Source organism: Mercenaria mercenaria, chromosome 1, assembly GCF_021730395.1.
Source record: "Mercenaria mercenaria strain notata chromosome 1, MADL_Memer_1, whole genome shotgun sequence".
Classification (NCBI taxonomy): Eukaryota; Metazoa; Mollusca; class Bivalvia; order Venerida; family Veneridae; genus Mercenaria; species Mercenaria mercenaria.
This window is the reverse complement of record NC_069361.1, coordinates 92,988,885-93,008,085: the sequence shown is the minus strand read 5'-3', so window position 1 is coordinate 93,008,085 and position 19,201 is coordinate 92,988,885. Positions and strand designations below refer to the sequence as shown.

At 35.4% G+C, this 19,201-nt stretch overlaps 2 protein-coding genes across 3 annotated transcripts in view; both read left to right on the top strand.

The window, feature by feature from the left end:
* Positions 1-6,905, top strand: part of LOC123530206 (uncharacterized) — a 273,691-nt gene extending 266,786 nt beyond the window's left edge. For both annotated transcript variants that reach the window (XM_053517562.1, XM_053517568.1), the window contains exons 5-12: positions 944-1,110; positions 1,345-1,494; positions 1,884-1,967; positions 2,461-2,613; positions 2,913-3,263; positions 3,588-3,698; positions 4,192-4,374; positions 4,941-6,905. In XM_053517562.1, the coding sequence (XP_053373537.1) occupies positions 944-1,110; positions 1,345-1,494; positions 1,884-1,967; positions 2,461-2,613; positions 2,913-3,263; positions 3,588-3,698; positions 4,192-4,374; positions 4,941-5,350 (1,609 nt within the window). In that variant the 3' untranslated portion in view covers positions 5,351-6,905. The remainder of the gene's footprint in view (positions 1-943; positions 1,111-1,344; positions 1,495-1,883; positions 1,968-2,460; positions 2,614-2,912; positions 3,264-3,587; positions 3,699-4,191; positions 4,375-4,940) is intronic.
* The window catches only part of LOC123530255 (calpain-B-like), a 242,053-nt gene that overhangs the window by 160,598 nt on the left and 62,254 nt on the right, over positions 1-19,201 (top strand). Inside the window, exons 3-5 of the mRNA XM_053517603.1 lie at positions 14,320-14,389; positions 16,701-16,834; positions 17,146-17,267. Of these exons, the coding sequence (XP_053373578.1) occupies positions 14,320-14,389; positions 16,701-16,834; positions 17,146-17,267 (326 nt within the window). The remainder of the gene's footprint in view (positions 1-14,319; positions 14,390-16,700; positions 16,835-17,145; positions 17,268-19,201) is intronic.

The following is a 19,201-nucleotide window of genomic DNA, read 5'->3' as shown; positions in this document are numbered from 1 at the left end:
TGACATATCTTATAAAAGTATATATAAAACATCAATACTGTGTTCGCTATACATGTAATAATGTAGTTCTGCGCGTTTGGATAAAAAAAATTCTACAATGTAGAATTTGTTTAAACCCTGATTTTTGAAAACCTTAGAATATACTTAGAAAAATCAGCAAATAAAAAAGATAGGGTTCTTGTGCTTGATTGTTTGCTATGCTGATTTGAAAAATTAGAACCTCGCGCAAGTTTTCATAATGGAAGTCTATGGGAAAATCACAATTTTCAGAACATTTTCGTGAATAGATTTTTTTTTACAATGTAGGTTTAAATGAAACTTCTCACAGTCGTAAATATACATATTGTCTATAAAGTAGTGAAATAAAATGTGCAGGTCCGTGTGCTTGTTTTGAGTTATTTGCCCACGATTAAAGTGATTTACACATTTCAAGCTGGTTTTAAACCATTATTTTGAATTATTTAACGTGTCACATGTTTTTATATATTATTTTAACTCTAGAAAGATAGTAACGTTGCCATTGTAATAATTGTTCTCACGGGTTGCCATTAATTCATAAAATGATTTTTATTTCCGTACGCCGAATCGAGGGTTTATTCTACGTTATCCGGATAAATGAGGTTACGCCATCACTCCGGTTTATCAAACGTGCAGAACCACCTTAAGTGTGTACTATTTTAAACCTAAAGCATAGTACTGTTAATACACATAAACTTGTGGTTAGTATTATTTTTACAGAAACTAAATGCAGTAATTGTTCATACATGTATTTTCAAATATGAAATTTGGGTTTAGTATACCTTTAACTACTACATTGTCCTTGTTCGATAAAATGGTCTGAAGAACGTCACTGAGAGATGGGTTCAGTCCTACTAACATACCAGTAAATTACTACTGTCTGTAGGTATAATCCTAACTTAAACTAATTTCTGTGAATTTCTAGTGCTTTAGGCACCGCAACCACACGATCGTATAATCGAACGACTGCTACAAAACTAGAAACAGAAACAAACGCCATCCTAACACACATCGAAACTACAGTTACTGTAACGACAGAAGCGCCATCTGTTTTCAAAGAAAATACATCAACAACAGCAACACCAAATACAGGTGCGTTAACAGAGACATCCGATTTTGTTAGGGGGGTAATCGTATCATGTTGTCAACTAGTTATTTTGAGTGTGTTATATTTTTCGATTAGGAGAGCGTAATTCATTTATGATATATATTTATAAATATTTTGTCTGAATCTCGCCGATTGAATCTAATTAGCTATCAGAACTTATTTCTCTCTTAAGAATTTCAAAATAACATATTTTAAAACATGTTTTACATTTTATGCAGATATAAATGGTTCACTACTTCTGCTAGTTATAATATTAAGTGTTGTTCTTGGAGCGGTGATAACTGGAGTTTTAGTCTATGGTATCTACCGTACTAGACATCACAATAAAAGGAAATCCAACAAAACACAAGCTAGAAAACCCGGAGATGGTAACACTTCTTATATTACATTACAAGTATATTTGAATATATTTCAAGGTACACGTAGTCACAATTTGTACAACGCAATATGTTGGCAAAACATGCCTGCGATATTCCATTATGTTTAAACTCATCACCAAGGTCTATCTGTTACACTGTATCATTTGGAGTTTTATTCTGGTAGACAAAGGCAGATAATGACTGTTTTCAGTCTCAGTGTTATTGTGATAGTAGCACGGAGCAGAGGTTAAGCTTGATTCAGGCAACTTTGAGAAATATATGCTGTGTCTCCCCGCCCCTCAATCCTCACCGAACTCCGCCACTCACTTTTGGACATAACATAATCATTCAAAAAACATTGTCTCGTTTTTTGGAAATATGAATCTTTATTTTCATAGATAATGGTTATAATGCGAATCACCATGTTCACGTTTTGCGACGAGGAGCTCCAATCAACGATGGGGAGACTAAACCGTTTATAGGTGAAAATTAGTGTATTACTCCTTGTCTTCTTTTCCCTGCTATTTTTTCTTTCGTTGGTTCTCTGTCTTTTTAAAAGAGGAAGAAGATGGTATGCGCCCGTCTTGATACATTCTCGCATACCAGAGATTTTCCATTGTGCCCTAGTTGAACGAACCTCTAAGTATGTGATTAACGGATAACTTCTGAAGTGGTTAAGCAAACTGGTTATTTTTGCACGCTCCCTATTTATCTATTTTAAAAATTATTTTGGTCACAAAATGCGTCTGTAATTCTTCTATAGAAACTGTTAAACATTTAGTATTAGATTAATTGAATAGAATATTTTCTTACATATCATCGTGGGTTTAGTGTAAGTAAATATTAATTTACAGGATTTGTTTAAAAACTGAAATTTATATGCCTAAGAAAATAGATTTAAAACTGTTGGAAAATAAAACTTGAAGAGCTTTTAAACGAGAATTGTGATTGGAAAGAATATGTTTATTATCATAGATAATGACATATATCAGCATGCTGAAGCTGTGGCACAAGTACGTGTCAGTCCTTCTCAAAAACGGGAAAAAATCAAAAAAATCCACGAGACTAGCGATGAAAATGATGCACAAGGTGAAGATAATCATGGACATTTTTCTCAAGCTGCTCAAGGTAATGTTTCGTGTGTTTTCGTTTATACATATATGTCTTATACTCCTGCTGAGGATATTGTATGGTCTGATGACTGTAAAAGAATATGTCAATAGTTTGCTTACATTAAATTGCGACTGACATGTGCACTTTTTTACTTAATTTGTACCAATAGATTTTGAATAACATACATAGCTGAGACAGATTTAATATTTTAACCTTAAAACTTGGCATCGTTGATTCCTTATCTCCGTAATGTGCTCGTTTTCAGTTTGGTTATTAGCATCAGTAATTTATATCAAATCATAATATACTGTTAGGAAATGATCAAAATGGAGACAACCCTATGAAGAAAAAATATAATGTGAACTGTCCTGCTAAAGCCACCGCAAGTCAGAATGTGGGGATTCACGAACAGGATGAGGATCACAATAGTGAAAGTGTAGCAGAAAATAGTAGAACCATACCTGCAAATCATAATGGTCATCATCACAATCCGACATCAAACGGCCATCTGTCGCTTAGTGATGATACTTGTCTGACGGAGGTTGAAATTAATAGACATGACGCTACACAAAAACTACCTGTTGTTAATGATGGCGGCGGTTTGTCAAGTAATAAACAAGGTCTTGATCATTCTAATAATCAGGAGAACGGTATTGATGGATACGGTATGTAACGACATAAAAAATAATGGTGTGTTCAGTAGCATTAAAATGACAGTGTTCAAAACAGCTGCAAAAAAGCAGAAGCAGACCCAAATGCAAAAACAAAACTTGTAACTCTTAGTATTGACAGAGATGATATTTTAAGTTACGTAACAGTAGATTCACTGAATGGTAATATTAAAAAAGACATCTAAACAACAGAAATAAAATTCCTGTTTCTGATTTGTTCAAAGTTTGTCTGCATTCTAATTTTAGTTAGTTTGAAAATAAGTTGTGACAAAACCAGGTTCCATTTGTAGCTTTTAGTTAATTTATTTTATTTTGCAGGATGTCATATATGTGGTATACAAAGCGCAGATATCATATGTATAGATTGTGATAAGAAGCTATGCCGAAATTGTGATATTACATGGCACAAACACCCAAGTCGTCAGAAAGGTAACAAAGATCAAAAGTATGATTGATAATATAGAATACGACATTTATGAAATGAAAAAAAAAAGAATTTTTTGCTAATCGTCGGAATTTGATATTAATAGATTTATCTTGCTGATTTAACTTGTAAAATAAATAGATAAATGTAGATAAAATGTTAGAAATGATAAGCTTTGAGGTAATATCACCAACTATATATTAATGTTGTAAAAAAAGTTATGGTAAGTTTATTCAATTATAGTAAATGACTGTAATAATGTTAAGAATTAAGAAATGACTTGAATCAACCAGAGTAGTCTATCTATTACAATTTACAACAATTTAATTGCACATTATTGCATTATTTAAATACCTCACATTACCATTTGCTCTGCAAAACCCATGTGTCATGTTTTCTCAAATTTCCGGTATACTAAATGTTTAAATTTATTAAATCTACCAGTTTATGAGACATGAATACATAAATTGATTTTAACTTATTAAAATGCATTGGTAGTATGTAGGCGATTTGATGAAACCAAAACACAGGATTCCAGACCATTAGCAAGCAACCAAAATCAAGAAAATAAAAATCATAATTCTGGAGAAGTTTTCGAAAATCCTGAACAGGATCAAGATCATCGCAGTCAAAATCTGGAAACAAATAGTCCAGCCCAGCGAGTCAATGCTCACACCAAAGGTAATAATTACCCTTCCATAATTTACCCAAAAAAATACCATTCTCAAATGCAACATGCTTCTTACCATTATATTTTTAAAAAAACTTGGTGGAAGTCGAGAGTAATGTCAATACCATTGTTCTTAATAGTTCACAAACGCTCTAAAAGAGTTGTAGCTGCAAGTTAAGTCATATCGTAATAAAGAGTTTCATATCTAACAATCGCAGGTCATTTTTAAGCTAAAACAAGTCAAATATTGGTTATTGCTGTAATATTTCATTCTCGACATGACTGTGTACAGTACTGTGATGTTATTTTTGTGCGCTCATATGGTTATAAAAACATATTGGAACTTACTGCAAATCCATTAATCCCACTAGCGGTTGTACGAATATTTGTAACGACACCATTTTATTCATGTTTCTGCGACTGACGTCAGAGCGCACAAGCAGCCATCATTGAATTTACACCAATGTCTTTATACGAAAATAAACGCCCTTTTGCTATACAAAATGTTTAGATATATCATATTGATCTGGCGTAGGTCAGTGTCTTAGTGGTTAATATATAAATCTATATATTTTAGGTGAGGAATCTGTTCAGAATAGATATCAGCCGGGCAAGACTGTCTCTCTACTTCATAAGGATAAATTCTTACAACCGCGTACACATACTCAAGAACGAAAGACAGGAAATAGACATTATCCTCGTGAGCCAGAAATTAAGATTATTCTTCCTGAAAAGGATCAGCATAATATTGATGAAATGAATGTCCATTTTAAATTTAAAACAGGCGATCATCCTACACAGACATCGACTGGGAATACAGCACTCGAGATAGTTGACGATTGGTCAGAAGGAAACATACCAAAGATAGTTCCTAATGACGTAGAACAAATTGATATAGAAGCTGAGCATGATGAGGAGAAAGGTGCCCGTCTCGAAGAATCTGTTCAGTTTGACAAATCGTTTCATGACGTGTCTTCGTCTGTCTAAGCATTAATTCTTTGAAACCAATTATTTATTATTACGAGGAATAATCTTATGAGATTGATACTTGGAAGGTTGTCAGCCTCGTTATCATATCGACTCCCGATATATTTAGTTTGCGTTGTCTGATTATTTTTATTATGTTATGTAACATTACATGTATGTCAACAGAAAGTGTTTGCATTACGTTTTTAATCCCCCGCCACAAGTGGTGGGGGTTTATAGGAATGGCCTCCGTCCGTCCTTCCGTCCTTCTGTCCTTCCGTAACATTTTGTGCCCGCTCTGTATCTCCTAAACCCCTTGAAGGATTTTCATGAAAGTTGAGTCAAATGATCACCTCATCAAGACGATGTGCAGAACCCATGAGTCAGCCATGTCGGTTCAAGGTCAAGGTCACAACTCAAGGTCAAAGGTTTGAGCCTACCATTTCGTGTCCGCTCTGTATCTCTTAAGCCCCTTGAAGGATAATCATGAAATTTTAATTAAATGATCACTTCACCAAGACGATGTACAGAACCCATAAGTCAGCCATGTCGGTTCAAGGTCAAGGTCATAACTCAAGGTCAAAGGTTTGAGCCTATCATTTTGTGTCCGCTCTGTATCTCTTAAACCTCTTGAAGGATAATTATGAAACTTCGACTAAATGATCACCTCATCAAGACGATGTGCAGAACTCATGAGTCAACCATGTCGGCTTAAAGTCAATGTCACAACTCAAGGTCAAAGGTTTGAGCCTTCCATTTTGTGTCCGCTCTGTATCTCCTAAACCCCTTGAAGGATTTTCATCAAACTTGGATCAAATTATCACCTCATCAAAGTGATGTGCATAATTGATGAGTCAGCCATGCCGGCTCAATGTCAAGGACACAACTTAGAGTCAAAGGTTTGAGCCTTCCATTTTGTGTCCGCTCTGTATCTCCTAAACTCCTTGAAGGATTTACATTAAACTTGGGTCAAATGATCACCTCATCAAGAACTCATGAGTCAGCCATGTCGGTTCAAGGTCAAGGTCACAACTCAATATCAAAGGTTTGAGCTCTGTATCTCCTAAACCCCTTTAAGGATTTTCATGAAACTTGGGTCAAATGATCACCTCATCTAGACGATGTGCAGAAGCCATGTCAGTTTAAGGTCAAGTAACATCTGAAGGTCAAAAGTTTACCCTTTCACTATCCATACCAGTGGCGGGGGATTTAGCTGTCTTTCAGACTGCCTTGTAATTAATAAAAATATATTGACAGTTAGATAAATATTGGACCAAAGAGTGAAACCGTTGAAATCTTGTTATTGGTTGTTGTAGTACAAAATTGTAAAAAGACAAAATAAGATATATGCATATGCTTGTTTTTAGCTGAATACTAGTATATTGTACCTGTTCTCTGGAGGTTCTCGCATTACCATCTGTCATATCAGATAATTGTTTAAGCATCGGGTCGAGATTGTACAGTAAATGATTTTTAAACACACAACTCGCTGTAAACAACTCGAATAAAGAATGGTAAGATGCATTTCTTCAAAGACATCACTTGTCAGTGCACTATATAAAATCTGACCACTGTCTACTCGCCTTTTCTTTTCATTTTTACCAGGAAATATGATTGACACCATGAAAAGCTAAATGACAAGAAGTCAATTAACGTATGATTGGCAGATATATCTGTGTACGTGAAAAAATACCCTTTGATCTCTAGGTCTGAGACATTGTTCCTTGACCAAACGGACTGGTAAAATGTTTTCAAAATATGTTAAATGAACGTCAAAGTGTTGTCAGTTTTTTATTTCATGTACTGGAACTTTCATTCTTAGTATAACCTGATGTCAGATGAACAATGTTTTGAATACTATTAGCATAAAGGAAGAGTAGCAGACTACATACTAGTACCAGACACCTGTATATTATGAGCGTTTCTTTAACTTGTGTCATGGCGCAGATATGGTGAACTTATATGTTATTTCAATTTTACAAAATCATCGAGAAATGAAGCATCATGAAATGGGACCTCTTAATTCTATAAATATATTTTGACCTTCAAAAATGACCTTAGGGCGAGTTCATATACTAAGGTGGATCTGGTATTGTAATCATCTTGGCCTAAAGACCATAAAAATTAACATTCTGACCAAGTTTCATGAAGATGCAGTCAAAAATTGTCCTCTAGATTGTTAACAAGCTTAGCCTTTGATTTGACCTGGCGACCTAGTTTTTGTCCTCCCATAACCCTAAAATTGTGTTGGTGCGACGTTAAACCCAACCCAACCCAACCAGATTGGAACTTGGCCAAAAGACCATTAAGATTAACATTCTGACCAAGTTTCATTAGGATATGTTCATAAATGTGGTCCCTAGATTGTTAACAAGCTATCGCATAAGAGATGTAAAGAACTACAACGCTGTGCCCAGGTTCTGCCTTTAAGCGTTGTAACGCATCTTAGAATCATGCAACAACGGATATTACGAAGACGTATGTTAAAGTGCGGTAAATAACCTTAAAACATTTTCTACACAAGCTTTTCCTTTGGTGACCTTGTTTTTGACTCCACATAATCCAGATTCGAGCTTGACCTAAAGATCATCAAGATTAACATTCTGACCAAGTTTCATTAGCATATGGTCATAAATGTGGTTTCTTGAGTGTTAACAAGCTTTTTCTTTGATTTGACGGACACAGGATGATTTCAAAAGCTCACATTGAAGCTTTGATAATTTAAACTATCTTGGTAGAGGACCACTACATGATGCTACATACCAGATATCAAAGCCCTAGGCCTTGTGGTTTTCGACAAGAAGAGTTTCGAAGTTTTTTTTCCCTAAACCAAGTATATATAAATCATGTGACCACCCCGGGTGGGGCCGTATTTGAACCTAGGGGAATAATTTGTTATATTTTGGTAGGGGACCACAAGATGATGCTACTTCCTAGACATCAAAGTCCTAGGACTTGTAGTTTTGGACAAGATCATTTTTAATTTTTTTTTCCTTTCAGTTTGTTTGTTTTGGGTTTAACGCCGTTTTTCAACAGTATTTCAGTCATGTAACGGCGGGCAGTTAACCTAAGCAGTATTCCTGGATTCTATACCAGTACAAACCTGTTCTCCGCAAGTAACTGCCAACTTCCCCACATGAATCAGAGGTGGAGGACTAATGATTTCAGACACAATGTCGTTTATCAAATAGTCACGGAGAACATACGCCCCGCCCGAGGATCGAACTCGCGACCCCAAGATCCGTAGACCAACGCTCTTACCTACTGAGCTAAGCGGGCTGGCTTTTTTTCCTTTTTTTTGCCATGGCAACAAAAAGAAATGGCCTTGTTTTCCATCCTAAATGAGTTGAAAATGAAAAATATGTAATGAAATATGACCCCCTACAAATGATACATATGTCTACAGTAGACTAGACATATGTATCATTTGTAGGGGGGTCATATTTCATTACATATTTTTCATTTTCAACTCATTTAGGATGAAAAACAAGGCCATATTCTTTGTCCCAGGTCCGATACTGGTGCCTGTGGCCCCAATATTTCATGAATTATGCCTCCTTATGCCCTCTTTATTCTTAGTATTGAAATGATGCGTTTCATTGTATCTCTGTTATTTACCAAACAGATTTGAGTAAAACTAACTTGAAGTAGTTGTTCCACGTACATCATCATCACATGATAATTTTATGACAAAAGGGTAATTATTCTGGCTAAAATGTTGCATGATTTATATCACTTCTATTCTTAAAAGTTCAGTTTTTTTATGCCCCCGGCATCTACTGATGCAGGAGGCATATAGTGATCGTCCTGTCCGTCGGTCCGTTCGTCCGTCCGTACGAGGTTAACCAAATGGGACCGTTTCGTCTAGCATCAATACCCCTTACTAGAATGACTTGATACTAATGCAGATGTAACCTGTGACCATTCCTCATCTTCAGACATCACCTGACCTCAGTTTGACCTTGACCTTGACCTCATTTTGGACTTAGGTTGCTTTATATTGGCCATCTCTTGGTTTACCAAATGGGACCGTTTCGTCTGGCATCAATACCGCTTACAAGAATGAATTGATACTAGTACAGAGGTAACCTGAGACCAATCTTCATCTTCAAACATCACCTGACCTCAGTTTGACCTTGACCTCATTTTGGACTTAGGTTGCTTTATATAGGCCATCTCTTGGTTAACCAAATGGGACCGTTTTGTCTAGCATTAATACCGCTTACAAGAATGAATTGATACTAATACAGATGTAACCTTTGACCATTCCTCATCTTCAAACATCACCTGACCTCAGTTTGACCTTGACCTTGTTTTGGACTTGGGTTGCATTGTATCGACAAGGATGCCACCGGGGGCATCAAGCGTTTATTGAATGCAGCTTCTTATTTTTCATTGTTATAACTCATTGGATTTTATTAAAACTTATAACGTTTTCACCACATCGTCAGCCAAATCATATAGTACAATCCACCTTTTTCACTATCCAGCATAGGAATAGTAGTCTGAATGCTTGTGTTTAATCAGTATTTATATGCTCCAGCCATGAAAGTGGCAGAAGGCCATAATTATAGTGTTACCCCTGTTCATGTGTTTCTCTGTGTCCAAAAATAATGTCAAACAGAGGCCTTTGTCATGCACTATAGGATTTGAAATACCATGCCACCAAGAAGAAGATCAAGGTTGTTGTTGCCGACATTACTGTAAACTAGCAATATCAGTTGATATTGCTGCTGCAAGTTGGGATGAAATGATGATGTGTTTCATGCAAGATCCATTTCCCTAACTAGAAGTTCAAGGTCGTTTTTTTTTTTGTCTGGTCTATACTTCCACACAGAAGCATTAGTTATTATTGTGGCTATTCAGATAATTTGGCATTTACCTTAAGTAAGGCAAGTTGTCAAGTGCTAGACTCGGACCACATTTTCAGGTCTAATTATTGAAAGTCATGGGGCAGGGAACTGACCAGAAATATGTATGTCTGGATTTTGAAATAACTTGGCGAAATGGACCTGGCACAGAGGGCACCAGAATACAGTTCTGAGTCTTTACCTTATTTTGCGGGACACATTTCTAGTTTTAAGGAGTTTCTCTGTTCAAACATTCCATTATTCTTATGATGCATTAGTGGATTTGTATCACAGATTTTTTGCTGACAATGAAGGCAGTGCGCTAAAAAAAGAACAGTGAAACTCTCTGTGGATTTATAATGAATAAAACATGAAACTGTAAAACATCTGAATGCTATAATTGCCGCTGGTATAATTCATCTAGTACTCAATCATATAAAACCAGGAAGATCTATCGGTTTTTGTGTGTCTGGAATTTACCATGCAACTTGCATTGGATTTCATTCAGGACTGTTCCTGCTAGTACTGAAATGTCTTCCTGTTCAAATTCCCATCATCTTGTTACACAGACACTGTGTATATTTGTTATGTATAGATGAATCAAAGGTTATATTTTGCAGGAATTGCAGGGTTTTTTTTTATTCAAAATGAAAGACCAAAACTGGGTTGTTTCTAATCTTCAGTACAACCTGAGAAACATGAACAGGTTCTTTTTGTTGTTGTTGTTGTTTCTGAGGTGTTCTATTAGCAAGAAACTCAGCTTATCTTTATTTGTTACTTTTATGATAATTGCTGGTTGCTCTGGGTCTTTGTTTCAGTTGATTTTGGATGTAGTATTTGTTAATATTCCAGTACACACTGAATATGTGCTCTAGATTGAGGAAATTTTCGCTTAGTTAAGTAGAGATGGAAAAAAATGCTGCTAGTTCTTGATCACATCTTCTCCATTATTCAAAGTACTTGGCACAAAAACACAGCCAGTGGAGGAAACCAGCTGTAAGATGAAATGTAACAAAAACATGTGTTGTGTCTTATGTTAATGAGAAACACTTACACACATAATGTATTGTAAGAGCTTACTTTTGTATTCTGTATAATATGTGTAGGACTGTAGGTGTATTATTACTTTTTGAATGCACCACAAAATTTTTATTTTTGCAAAATTGTTTCATTTTCCGCAAAATTAAAATGTATACTCTGAGACAAATACCCTCATCCTATTTACAAAAAAAAGAAAAAGGTCAACAACACTGTTCCCCGAAATTACAAATAAGATAACACTCTTTTCCATCTAATCTGACTCTACTGACATTTTTTTCTCCTTCGTGTCCTCCCACACTATCTAAAAAGTATTTTAATGTAGTTGTCAAACATCATATTTATTGTTATTCAGCATGTGAAGTTGTGCACCAGAGGTTTTGTTTTGGATTTCACTCGGCATACAGGAGTTATGTATGGGAGGCAGTTACCACCAAAATTAGTAAATATACAATCCATTCATAAACAAGTCAGTCAGTGCATAGCATTTCAGCGCCGTCTAGTCTAAAACTCCAACCCGTCCAATATATTTGCATTCAACGCATTGTATATTGAAACCATTTAATACAAAACTTCATTCCATCCATCTAAACATGGAACGATGCATTGAAAAACTTGTTGCGATGCACCGTAATATGAAATCATCCAACAAAACATGACACCATGCAGCTCAATGTGAAGCCATTTAACACAACCGATGAATCAAAGAAAATATAAAGAAAATATAACATGAAATTATGAATACAAACTTTGACAGTTTTAAAATATAGAATAGTGATAACAAATACTAAGAGGTAAACAAGTAATATTTCCACACATGAGACTGGGCATTGCCAAGATTTTGAAATAACTCGTGTGGCGCTGTCAGATTTGTTTGTTCTTCGCTATTTTGAGAAACTATACTTTAACCAAAAGAGTAAGTTATAGACTGAAAAAGTAAACAGTTTCATGCGCTCTGCATAGTTGTACACTCATTCGGTTCCATAGGGACATACATCTAGTTACATAGTAGTTTTTGGTTGCGGGTTTATCCCGCTACCAAAGGTAAGTGTATTTCTGAAAATCATAGCATCTTTATTTGATTCCAAATCACATCCAAAGGATGTTCATGTGCAACACAAAATACCGTATTTTCCCGAATTAAGGCCCCCCCCTCTAATTAACGCCCCCCACCCATTTTTTGAGGGGAAAAAAAGTCGACAAGACACGGGAAAAAAATTCACACCTACTCATTATTATAAGTCACAATAATAAGCATTTACAGTACTAAGACCAATGTATTAAAAATTAAACACACTATAAACAGTCCATGTACCGATAAAGCCAAAACTTTTGTACTAAGTACGGTAACGTACAGAAAATTAAAAACGTAAATAAATTTTGATTTTGTTTTTTACACACACTCGCACACACGCTTCCTGCCGACTTTAAACAAACTTGCAGCATTGTGTTTACGATATACCCTTTTTCACTTCGGCAGTTTTAAGACTTTTAATTTTAAACAGGCACAGCAGCGTGTCAAAACCATTGACATGTGTAATTGCCTATTAGCTACCAGCTTGTAACTAAGGAAAATGTTATCGGAGTAACAACAGCGTTTGGTCATGACTAATGTGTAGTGGTCGCAAGCGTGGTCAAAAAGGCCAGAACATTGAATACACGAGGTACCGTATTTAAAATGCATAAAAGACACACTGAATTAAATTGGATGCCAAATCATTACGTTTTAAGGGGATTACACAACACAGAAACACATTATAGCTAGATTGAACGATGTTTAAGTTTAGTAACAAATTTTCATTTTTTATTTTTTTAACCCTCAAAAAAACGCCCCCCTCTTTGAAAATTTTAACGCCCCGGGGGCCTTAATACAGGAAAATACAGTAGTTGTCCATTCATGACAATGCGGAGAAATATCAATGAACAAGCAGTGTCTTAATCACCTGCATTCCAACTTCCCACTGACTGTTTAGATTATATACGATCTATCTAGGATAAAGTATTCCAGCCCCATGTTACATCACAAAGCTGGGTCAGGCAGAGTTCATCTTATAAGAGCAACATTAAATTTGTATTTGTTTCTCATTCTGTATATTCTAGACGGAAATTAAACAGAAAATAATCTACCAAAAACCGAGCACGCATCAGACCATATCAAGGCTTTGATTTCTTACAGTCGCGTACAAATGAGTTTGTTAGTGAATGGTGGCATTAATATGTCTTGTACAAATTGTATGACAGTTTGATTGGTGAAAATAGATTCATGCTGTTGTGAAAAGTTGTGTCAGCACCTATAATTTGTGTTTTTTCTCAGAAATGGTTGTTAGAAAACTTTATCTGTTAGAAGCAATTAATGATTTACACATAGTTTTTGAGATACTGTTCTTAGTGCCAGGGACAAGTAAATGATAGAACAATTACATAGGTTGCCAGGAATTGTGCTGTGGCTGTAAGTTCATTGCTGGGAACAGATGTTTCATGTTTGATATTGATATTTACATTGTAACATTGTGTATTAATACACGAGATAGCTCAGACTTATCTGTATGTTCAGACCTGCCATCAGGAGATAAGTTCACAAGTGCATTTTGTTGTCACTAAATTAGAAACTTCTTTCAAGGAGAGTGATATTTGTCAGATAACAGACTGTGTACATTTCTTTGTAAATATCTGTACAGGATGCAAGTGCCTCTTTCTCATTAGGATTAGAAACTAGGGATGAGTTTAGTATTTGCTGCAAAGCATTGACTTTCAGACACATTGTCCACATAAATCTCCTTTCTTTAGAATCAAAGCAATAACTGCAATCCACACATTTCGAGGCAAAAAATATACTCTTTGCAGAATTTTTGAGGTATCATAGTCAAATTCTACCATCCCTGTTCACGCTGTATTCAGGTGTTTGTTAAATGCTGCTACTGTGCAGCAACATCCTTACAAATGTGTTTGATTCCCTTCCCAAATGTGTTTGATTCCCTTCCCAAAGCAGATGTCACAAAAATATTAAATTTCTAACAGCTACATGTATCTATATGTTATATTGATTCGACATTGTTGTCCATGGTTGCAACATATTTTATAGAAGTATTTTGTTTTTTTCAGGAAATCTGTGATGATGCAAAATATGTTACTGGTGGTGCTAGTAGATTCGATGTGCAGCAAGGAGAACTTGGTATGTACTAGTATCTCAGAGCACGTTTATGTTTAGTCCTGTTGGCATTTATATATTGAACTCATAGTTGGTTAATCTGCTACAGAAAAGTGGTGAAAATAGCTCTGTGAGTCATTTACCTATACTCGCCTGTTTTTCTGGAATGTTTGGTTCAAAGAAAATTTCAGTAATTTTGCTAAAAATGTTTTGGCAATGCAATAAACAATGTTCATAAACAATTTCAGATATATAAAATTTCTTAACTGTTGAAAAGTTCCAACATAAACAAGTGGTTTTAGCAGGGGTGGGAACATTGTATGTTCGGTTTATACCAGTTAATGTACCTAGACATTTAATAGATACTTTGCAGCTGTTTACTTTGGGTTACACCTACAGTATCTTTGTGCAATACAGAGGGTTTGATTTAATTTTTTTTTCATTTTGTAATCATTTTGATTCAAATGTTTACTGAATCATGTAGAGGAAAATATAAGTTCACTATATATTACTATGTATTGATTTATACATGTTGCTAGGTAATGTAATGAAGCAGTGAAGGAGCTATGCTTATTTGAGTGCCCACATGCAGTTTCAACAATATTTCAGTTATATCATTCAGGTTACTTACTAGGTGCCAGTAATGACATTCACCGCAAATAGCTCACAACTTCCTCCACATGAATTAGAGATGGAGAAGCAATGACTTAGGCAATTTTCTTCTCTCATTGTCACTCTGAAAATACACTTAGAACTGGGCGGATGAGGTTGGGGCTGAAAATTTCATAGCCATGTGTTCTATGTACTAAGCTAATTTGCAAAGTTAATAAATTCTTCATGCATGTCAAGGTCAGTCTATTTCAGAATAGATGTTCAAAGTAAATTTAACATTGTTGTCATTCATTTGTTTTTGTGCCCATTGAACTGTCCGTCCGTTTGTCTGTCAGTCCATACGAACCAGATTGCCTACAGCCCTCATTAATGACCCGATTTAGCTTACACTCACACTTAACAATCTTTGTGGCAAAGACCTACAAACGGAGTTATATATAAATGACCTTGACCCTCATATGTCATTCACCTTCAAATTTAAAATAAACGTTTTTAGTCCTACAGCACACATAAATGACCTAATTTAGTTCATACTTACACTCAAAAAATCTTGTGGCAGGAATGTAAACTAACCTATATATGAATAACATTGACCCTCATATGACCTTCGCTTTCAAACTTAAAACATTAATAAACAATATTTTGGTCCTACAGCTCACATAAATGACCCAAATTAGTTCATACTCCCACTCGAGAAACCATATGACAAGACCAACAAACTAACCTATATCGACCAGCCCTTCAGAATAAGAAGGGCTACGTGATAGTTTACGCCCTTTTATGAAATCAAAACAATTTTAGAAACTACACACCAAGGGGCATAATTCTGTAAAAAAATTTGTGTCACAAACTGCTGTGTTGACCAAATTCACAAATAAATAAAAGGGCGTAATGAAAATTTTCAGAATCCCAGTAATAGAGGGCGAATCAGCACGTAATTCTTGTACCAGAAAATTCCTTACCCCAGTAAAAAAGAAAAGCGTATCTGTCATAGACAGTTTTTTTTATTTTGCCGAAAACTATGATTTTCCACTTACGCCCTTCTAATTCTGAGGCGTCGATATACAGATGACATTGCCCTTCTGTCTGTATGAAACAGATTGCCTACAGCCCACATTAATGACCCAGTTTAGTTTATATTCACACTCAACACTCCCTGTGGCAAGACCTACAAACTGACCTATGTATAAATGACCTTGGCCTTCATATGATTTTCACCTTCAAACTTAAAACCTTAATATACAGTATGTTTGGTCCTGCAGCCCACATAAATGACCTAATTTTATTTATCACTCAACAACCTTGTGGCAAGACCTACAAACTGACATATATATAGATGACCTTGACCCTTCATATAATTTTCACTTTCAAACTTAAAAGCTCAAAAAACAACATCTTGGTCATACACCTGGGGACATGATTTTGTATTTTGAAAACGCAGCTCATTGATAAGTGGTAGAGTGGGTAGGGGTTCACTTTATTTAACTGAATATTGATCACCAAGTATACAAACTGTTAGTTATTTTAAGCATATCAGGTTAGAATTGTATTATTTATATGTAAAAATCGCAGTTGAACATTTTAACACAATTATGTCCTCCCCAAGCATACAAAATTCTTATAAATGCTTCATTTTTGGACATTTTCTAGCTGCTGATGATCAACTGCCTTGGCTTCTCTAGTATATAACTGTATTGTAAGTTGCTTTAATGTCCACTTGCAGGTGATTGTTGGTTGCTGGCTGCTGTGGCCTCTCTCACATGTAACTCTCATCTCCTCAACAAAATCATTCTACCAGATCAAGATTTCTCTGGACCCAACTATTGTGGAGTGTTCAAATTCAACTTCTGGCATCAGGTAAGACATTCTTTACCAGTTATCTAGCCACTTATACCTCTGACTAAAAACATGAAAAAAAAAATTAGTAGAATTTTCCCTTCTGCCACTCGGGATAAAGACTCAACAGTACCTAGCATCTGTTCAAGATCAGGCTAGAAACAAGCTGAAATAATGGGGAAGAAAAGTTTCAAATTTAAATGAAGCTCTAGGATTGCAGAAGTTTGGAATGAATGATTAAATATTAGTTAATCATGTTTTATTTCTATCAAATCATACACATTTTACAATCTAAAAGGAGCAAAGTATTATATAGGACTATTTTATTATAGGGAGACTGGATCCAGGTTGTAGTTGATGACAGACTGCCAACATACTATGACAAGCTTGTGTTTATGCATTCAACAGATAAGAATGAATTCTGGAGCGCTCTTCTTGAAAAGGCTTATGCAAAGTAAGTATATTATGTAAACAAGATTTTTTTATCCTTCATGAAAGGTTATCTTTGCAATGTATCTGTTCCAGCGAATCAAAATGTTTTTGTCCGATTTTATGCCAAAAATTCAGTTTTCAAGTGACAGTTTTCTCAGACAGGCTGAACAGTTTATTTTTTGATAAAACTCCTGAATAATTTACATAGATCATTTGGTAAAAGTCTCTGGCTGTAGATATGAATACCTTGCATCTGTATGGTTTTATTCCAGGAATTAATTTGAAGTGTTTCAAGCTACTATTCTAGCATAAATAGATTAACAGTATTACATTCTCTGTGTGGATTAGATCCAGACAGATTCTTATCACCAGAAATAGTCTCTCGTAAAATACCTGAAATATCCTTCCAGTATGGTCCTATGTCAGGAACTGAGAATCCAACAGTTTTAATCATTGGCTATAAACCTATAGTGCAAAATAAATATAGTTTATTAAAATGAAATTTTTCTGTCAAAGGTTTACTTGTATGCTAATGAGATTTCCTCTTCATTTCGAAAATAAAATAAAATAAAAGTTGTCAGATTCATTAGAAAATTTATTAAAAGGAAGAAGTAAGGTATCCTCTATATTTATTGGGTTTTTTTTTTTTTAGCTCACATCTCTGAGCAATGCTGCAGTGAGTTTTTCTGACGCTCAATGCCTCCGGCTCGCTGTCGGTCCGTCGTCTGTCGTCTGGTGTCTGACGTCTGTGACTTTCGCCGTCGTCTGTCAAACCATTTAGCTTGTGTATGCGATAGAGGCTGAATTTTTCAATTAATCTCATGATATTGGTCAGAAAGATAACCTTGAGAAGTAAATCTAGCCGAGTTCGAAAATCGGGTCATTCGGGTCAAAAACTAAGGTCACAGTTCAAAATCAAAAAGAAAAACCTTGTGTATGCGATAGAGGCGTATTTTCATTTAATCTTCATGAATATTGGTCAAATATAACTTAGATGAAATTTAAGCCGAGTTCGAAAATGTCATCTCGTGTCAAAAACAGGTCACTAGTCCAAATCCAAAGAAAAACCTTGTAGTATGCGATAGAGGCTGTATTTTTACTTTTAAATCTTCATGAAATTGGTGGAGAATGATAACCTTTGATGAAATCAAGGCTAAGTTCGAAAAATGGGTCCATCTCGGGTCAAAAAACTAGGTCCACTAGGTCAAATCAAAGAAAAACCTTGTGTAAGCGATAGAAGGGCGTATTTTTCATTAATCTTCATGAATATTGGTCAGAATGATGCCTTGAAGAAATCTAGGCCGAGGTCGAAAATGGGTCATCTCGGGTCAAAAACTACTAGGTCACAGGTCAACTCCAAAGAAAAACCTTGTGTATGCGATATAGGCTGTATTTTTTCAATTCTTCTTAATGAATCTTGGTCAGAAATGATAACCTTGATGAATCTAGGCCAAGTTCGAAAATGGGGTCATCTCGGGTCAAAAAACTAGTCCACTAAGTCAAATCAAAGAACAACCTTGAGTAAGCGATAGAGTCCTTTAATTTTTCAATGATCTTCAAGAATTTTGGTCAGAATGATGCCTTGATAAATCTAGGCCGAGTATTGAAAAAGGGGTCATCTCGGTCAAATACTAGGTCCTAGGTCCAAATCAAAGAAAAACCTTTGTGTTAATGCGATATAGGCGGTATTTTTCAATTGATCTTCTGAATTTTTTGGTCCAGAATGATATCCTTGATGAAAATCTAGGCCGAGTTCGAAAAATGGGACATCTGGGGTCAAAACAGGTCACTAGTCGATACCACGTAAAAACCACTTTTGTATGCGATAGCGGCTGTAAATTTCAATTGATCTTCCTGAATTTTGGTCAGAATATAACCATGATGAAATTCTGACCAAGTTCAAAAAAAAAAAAAATGGGTCATCTGGGGTCAAAAAACTAGGTCACAAGGGCAAAT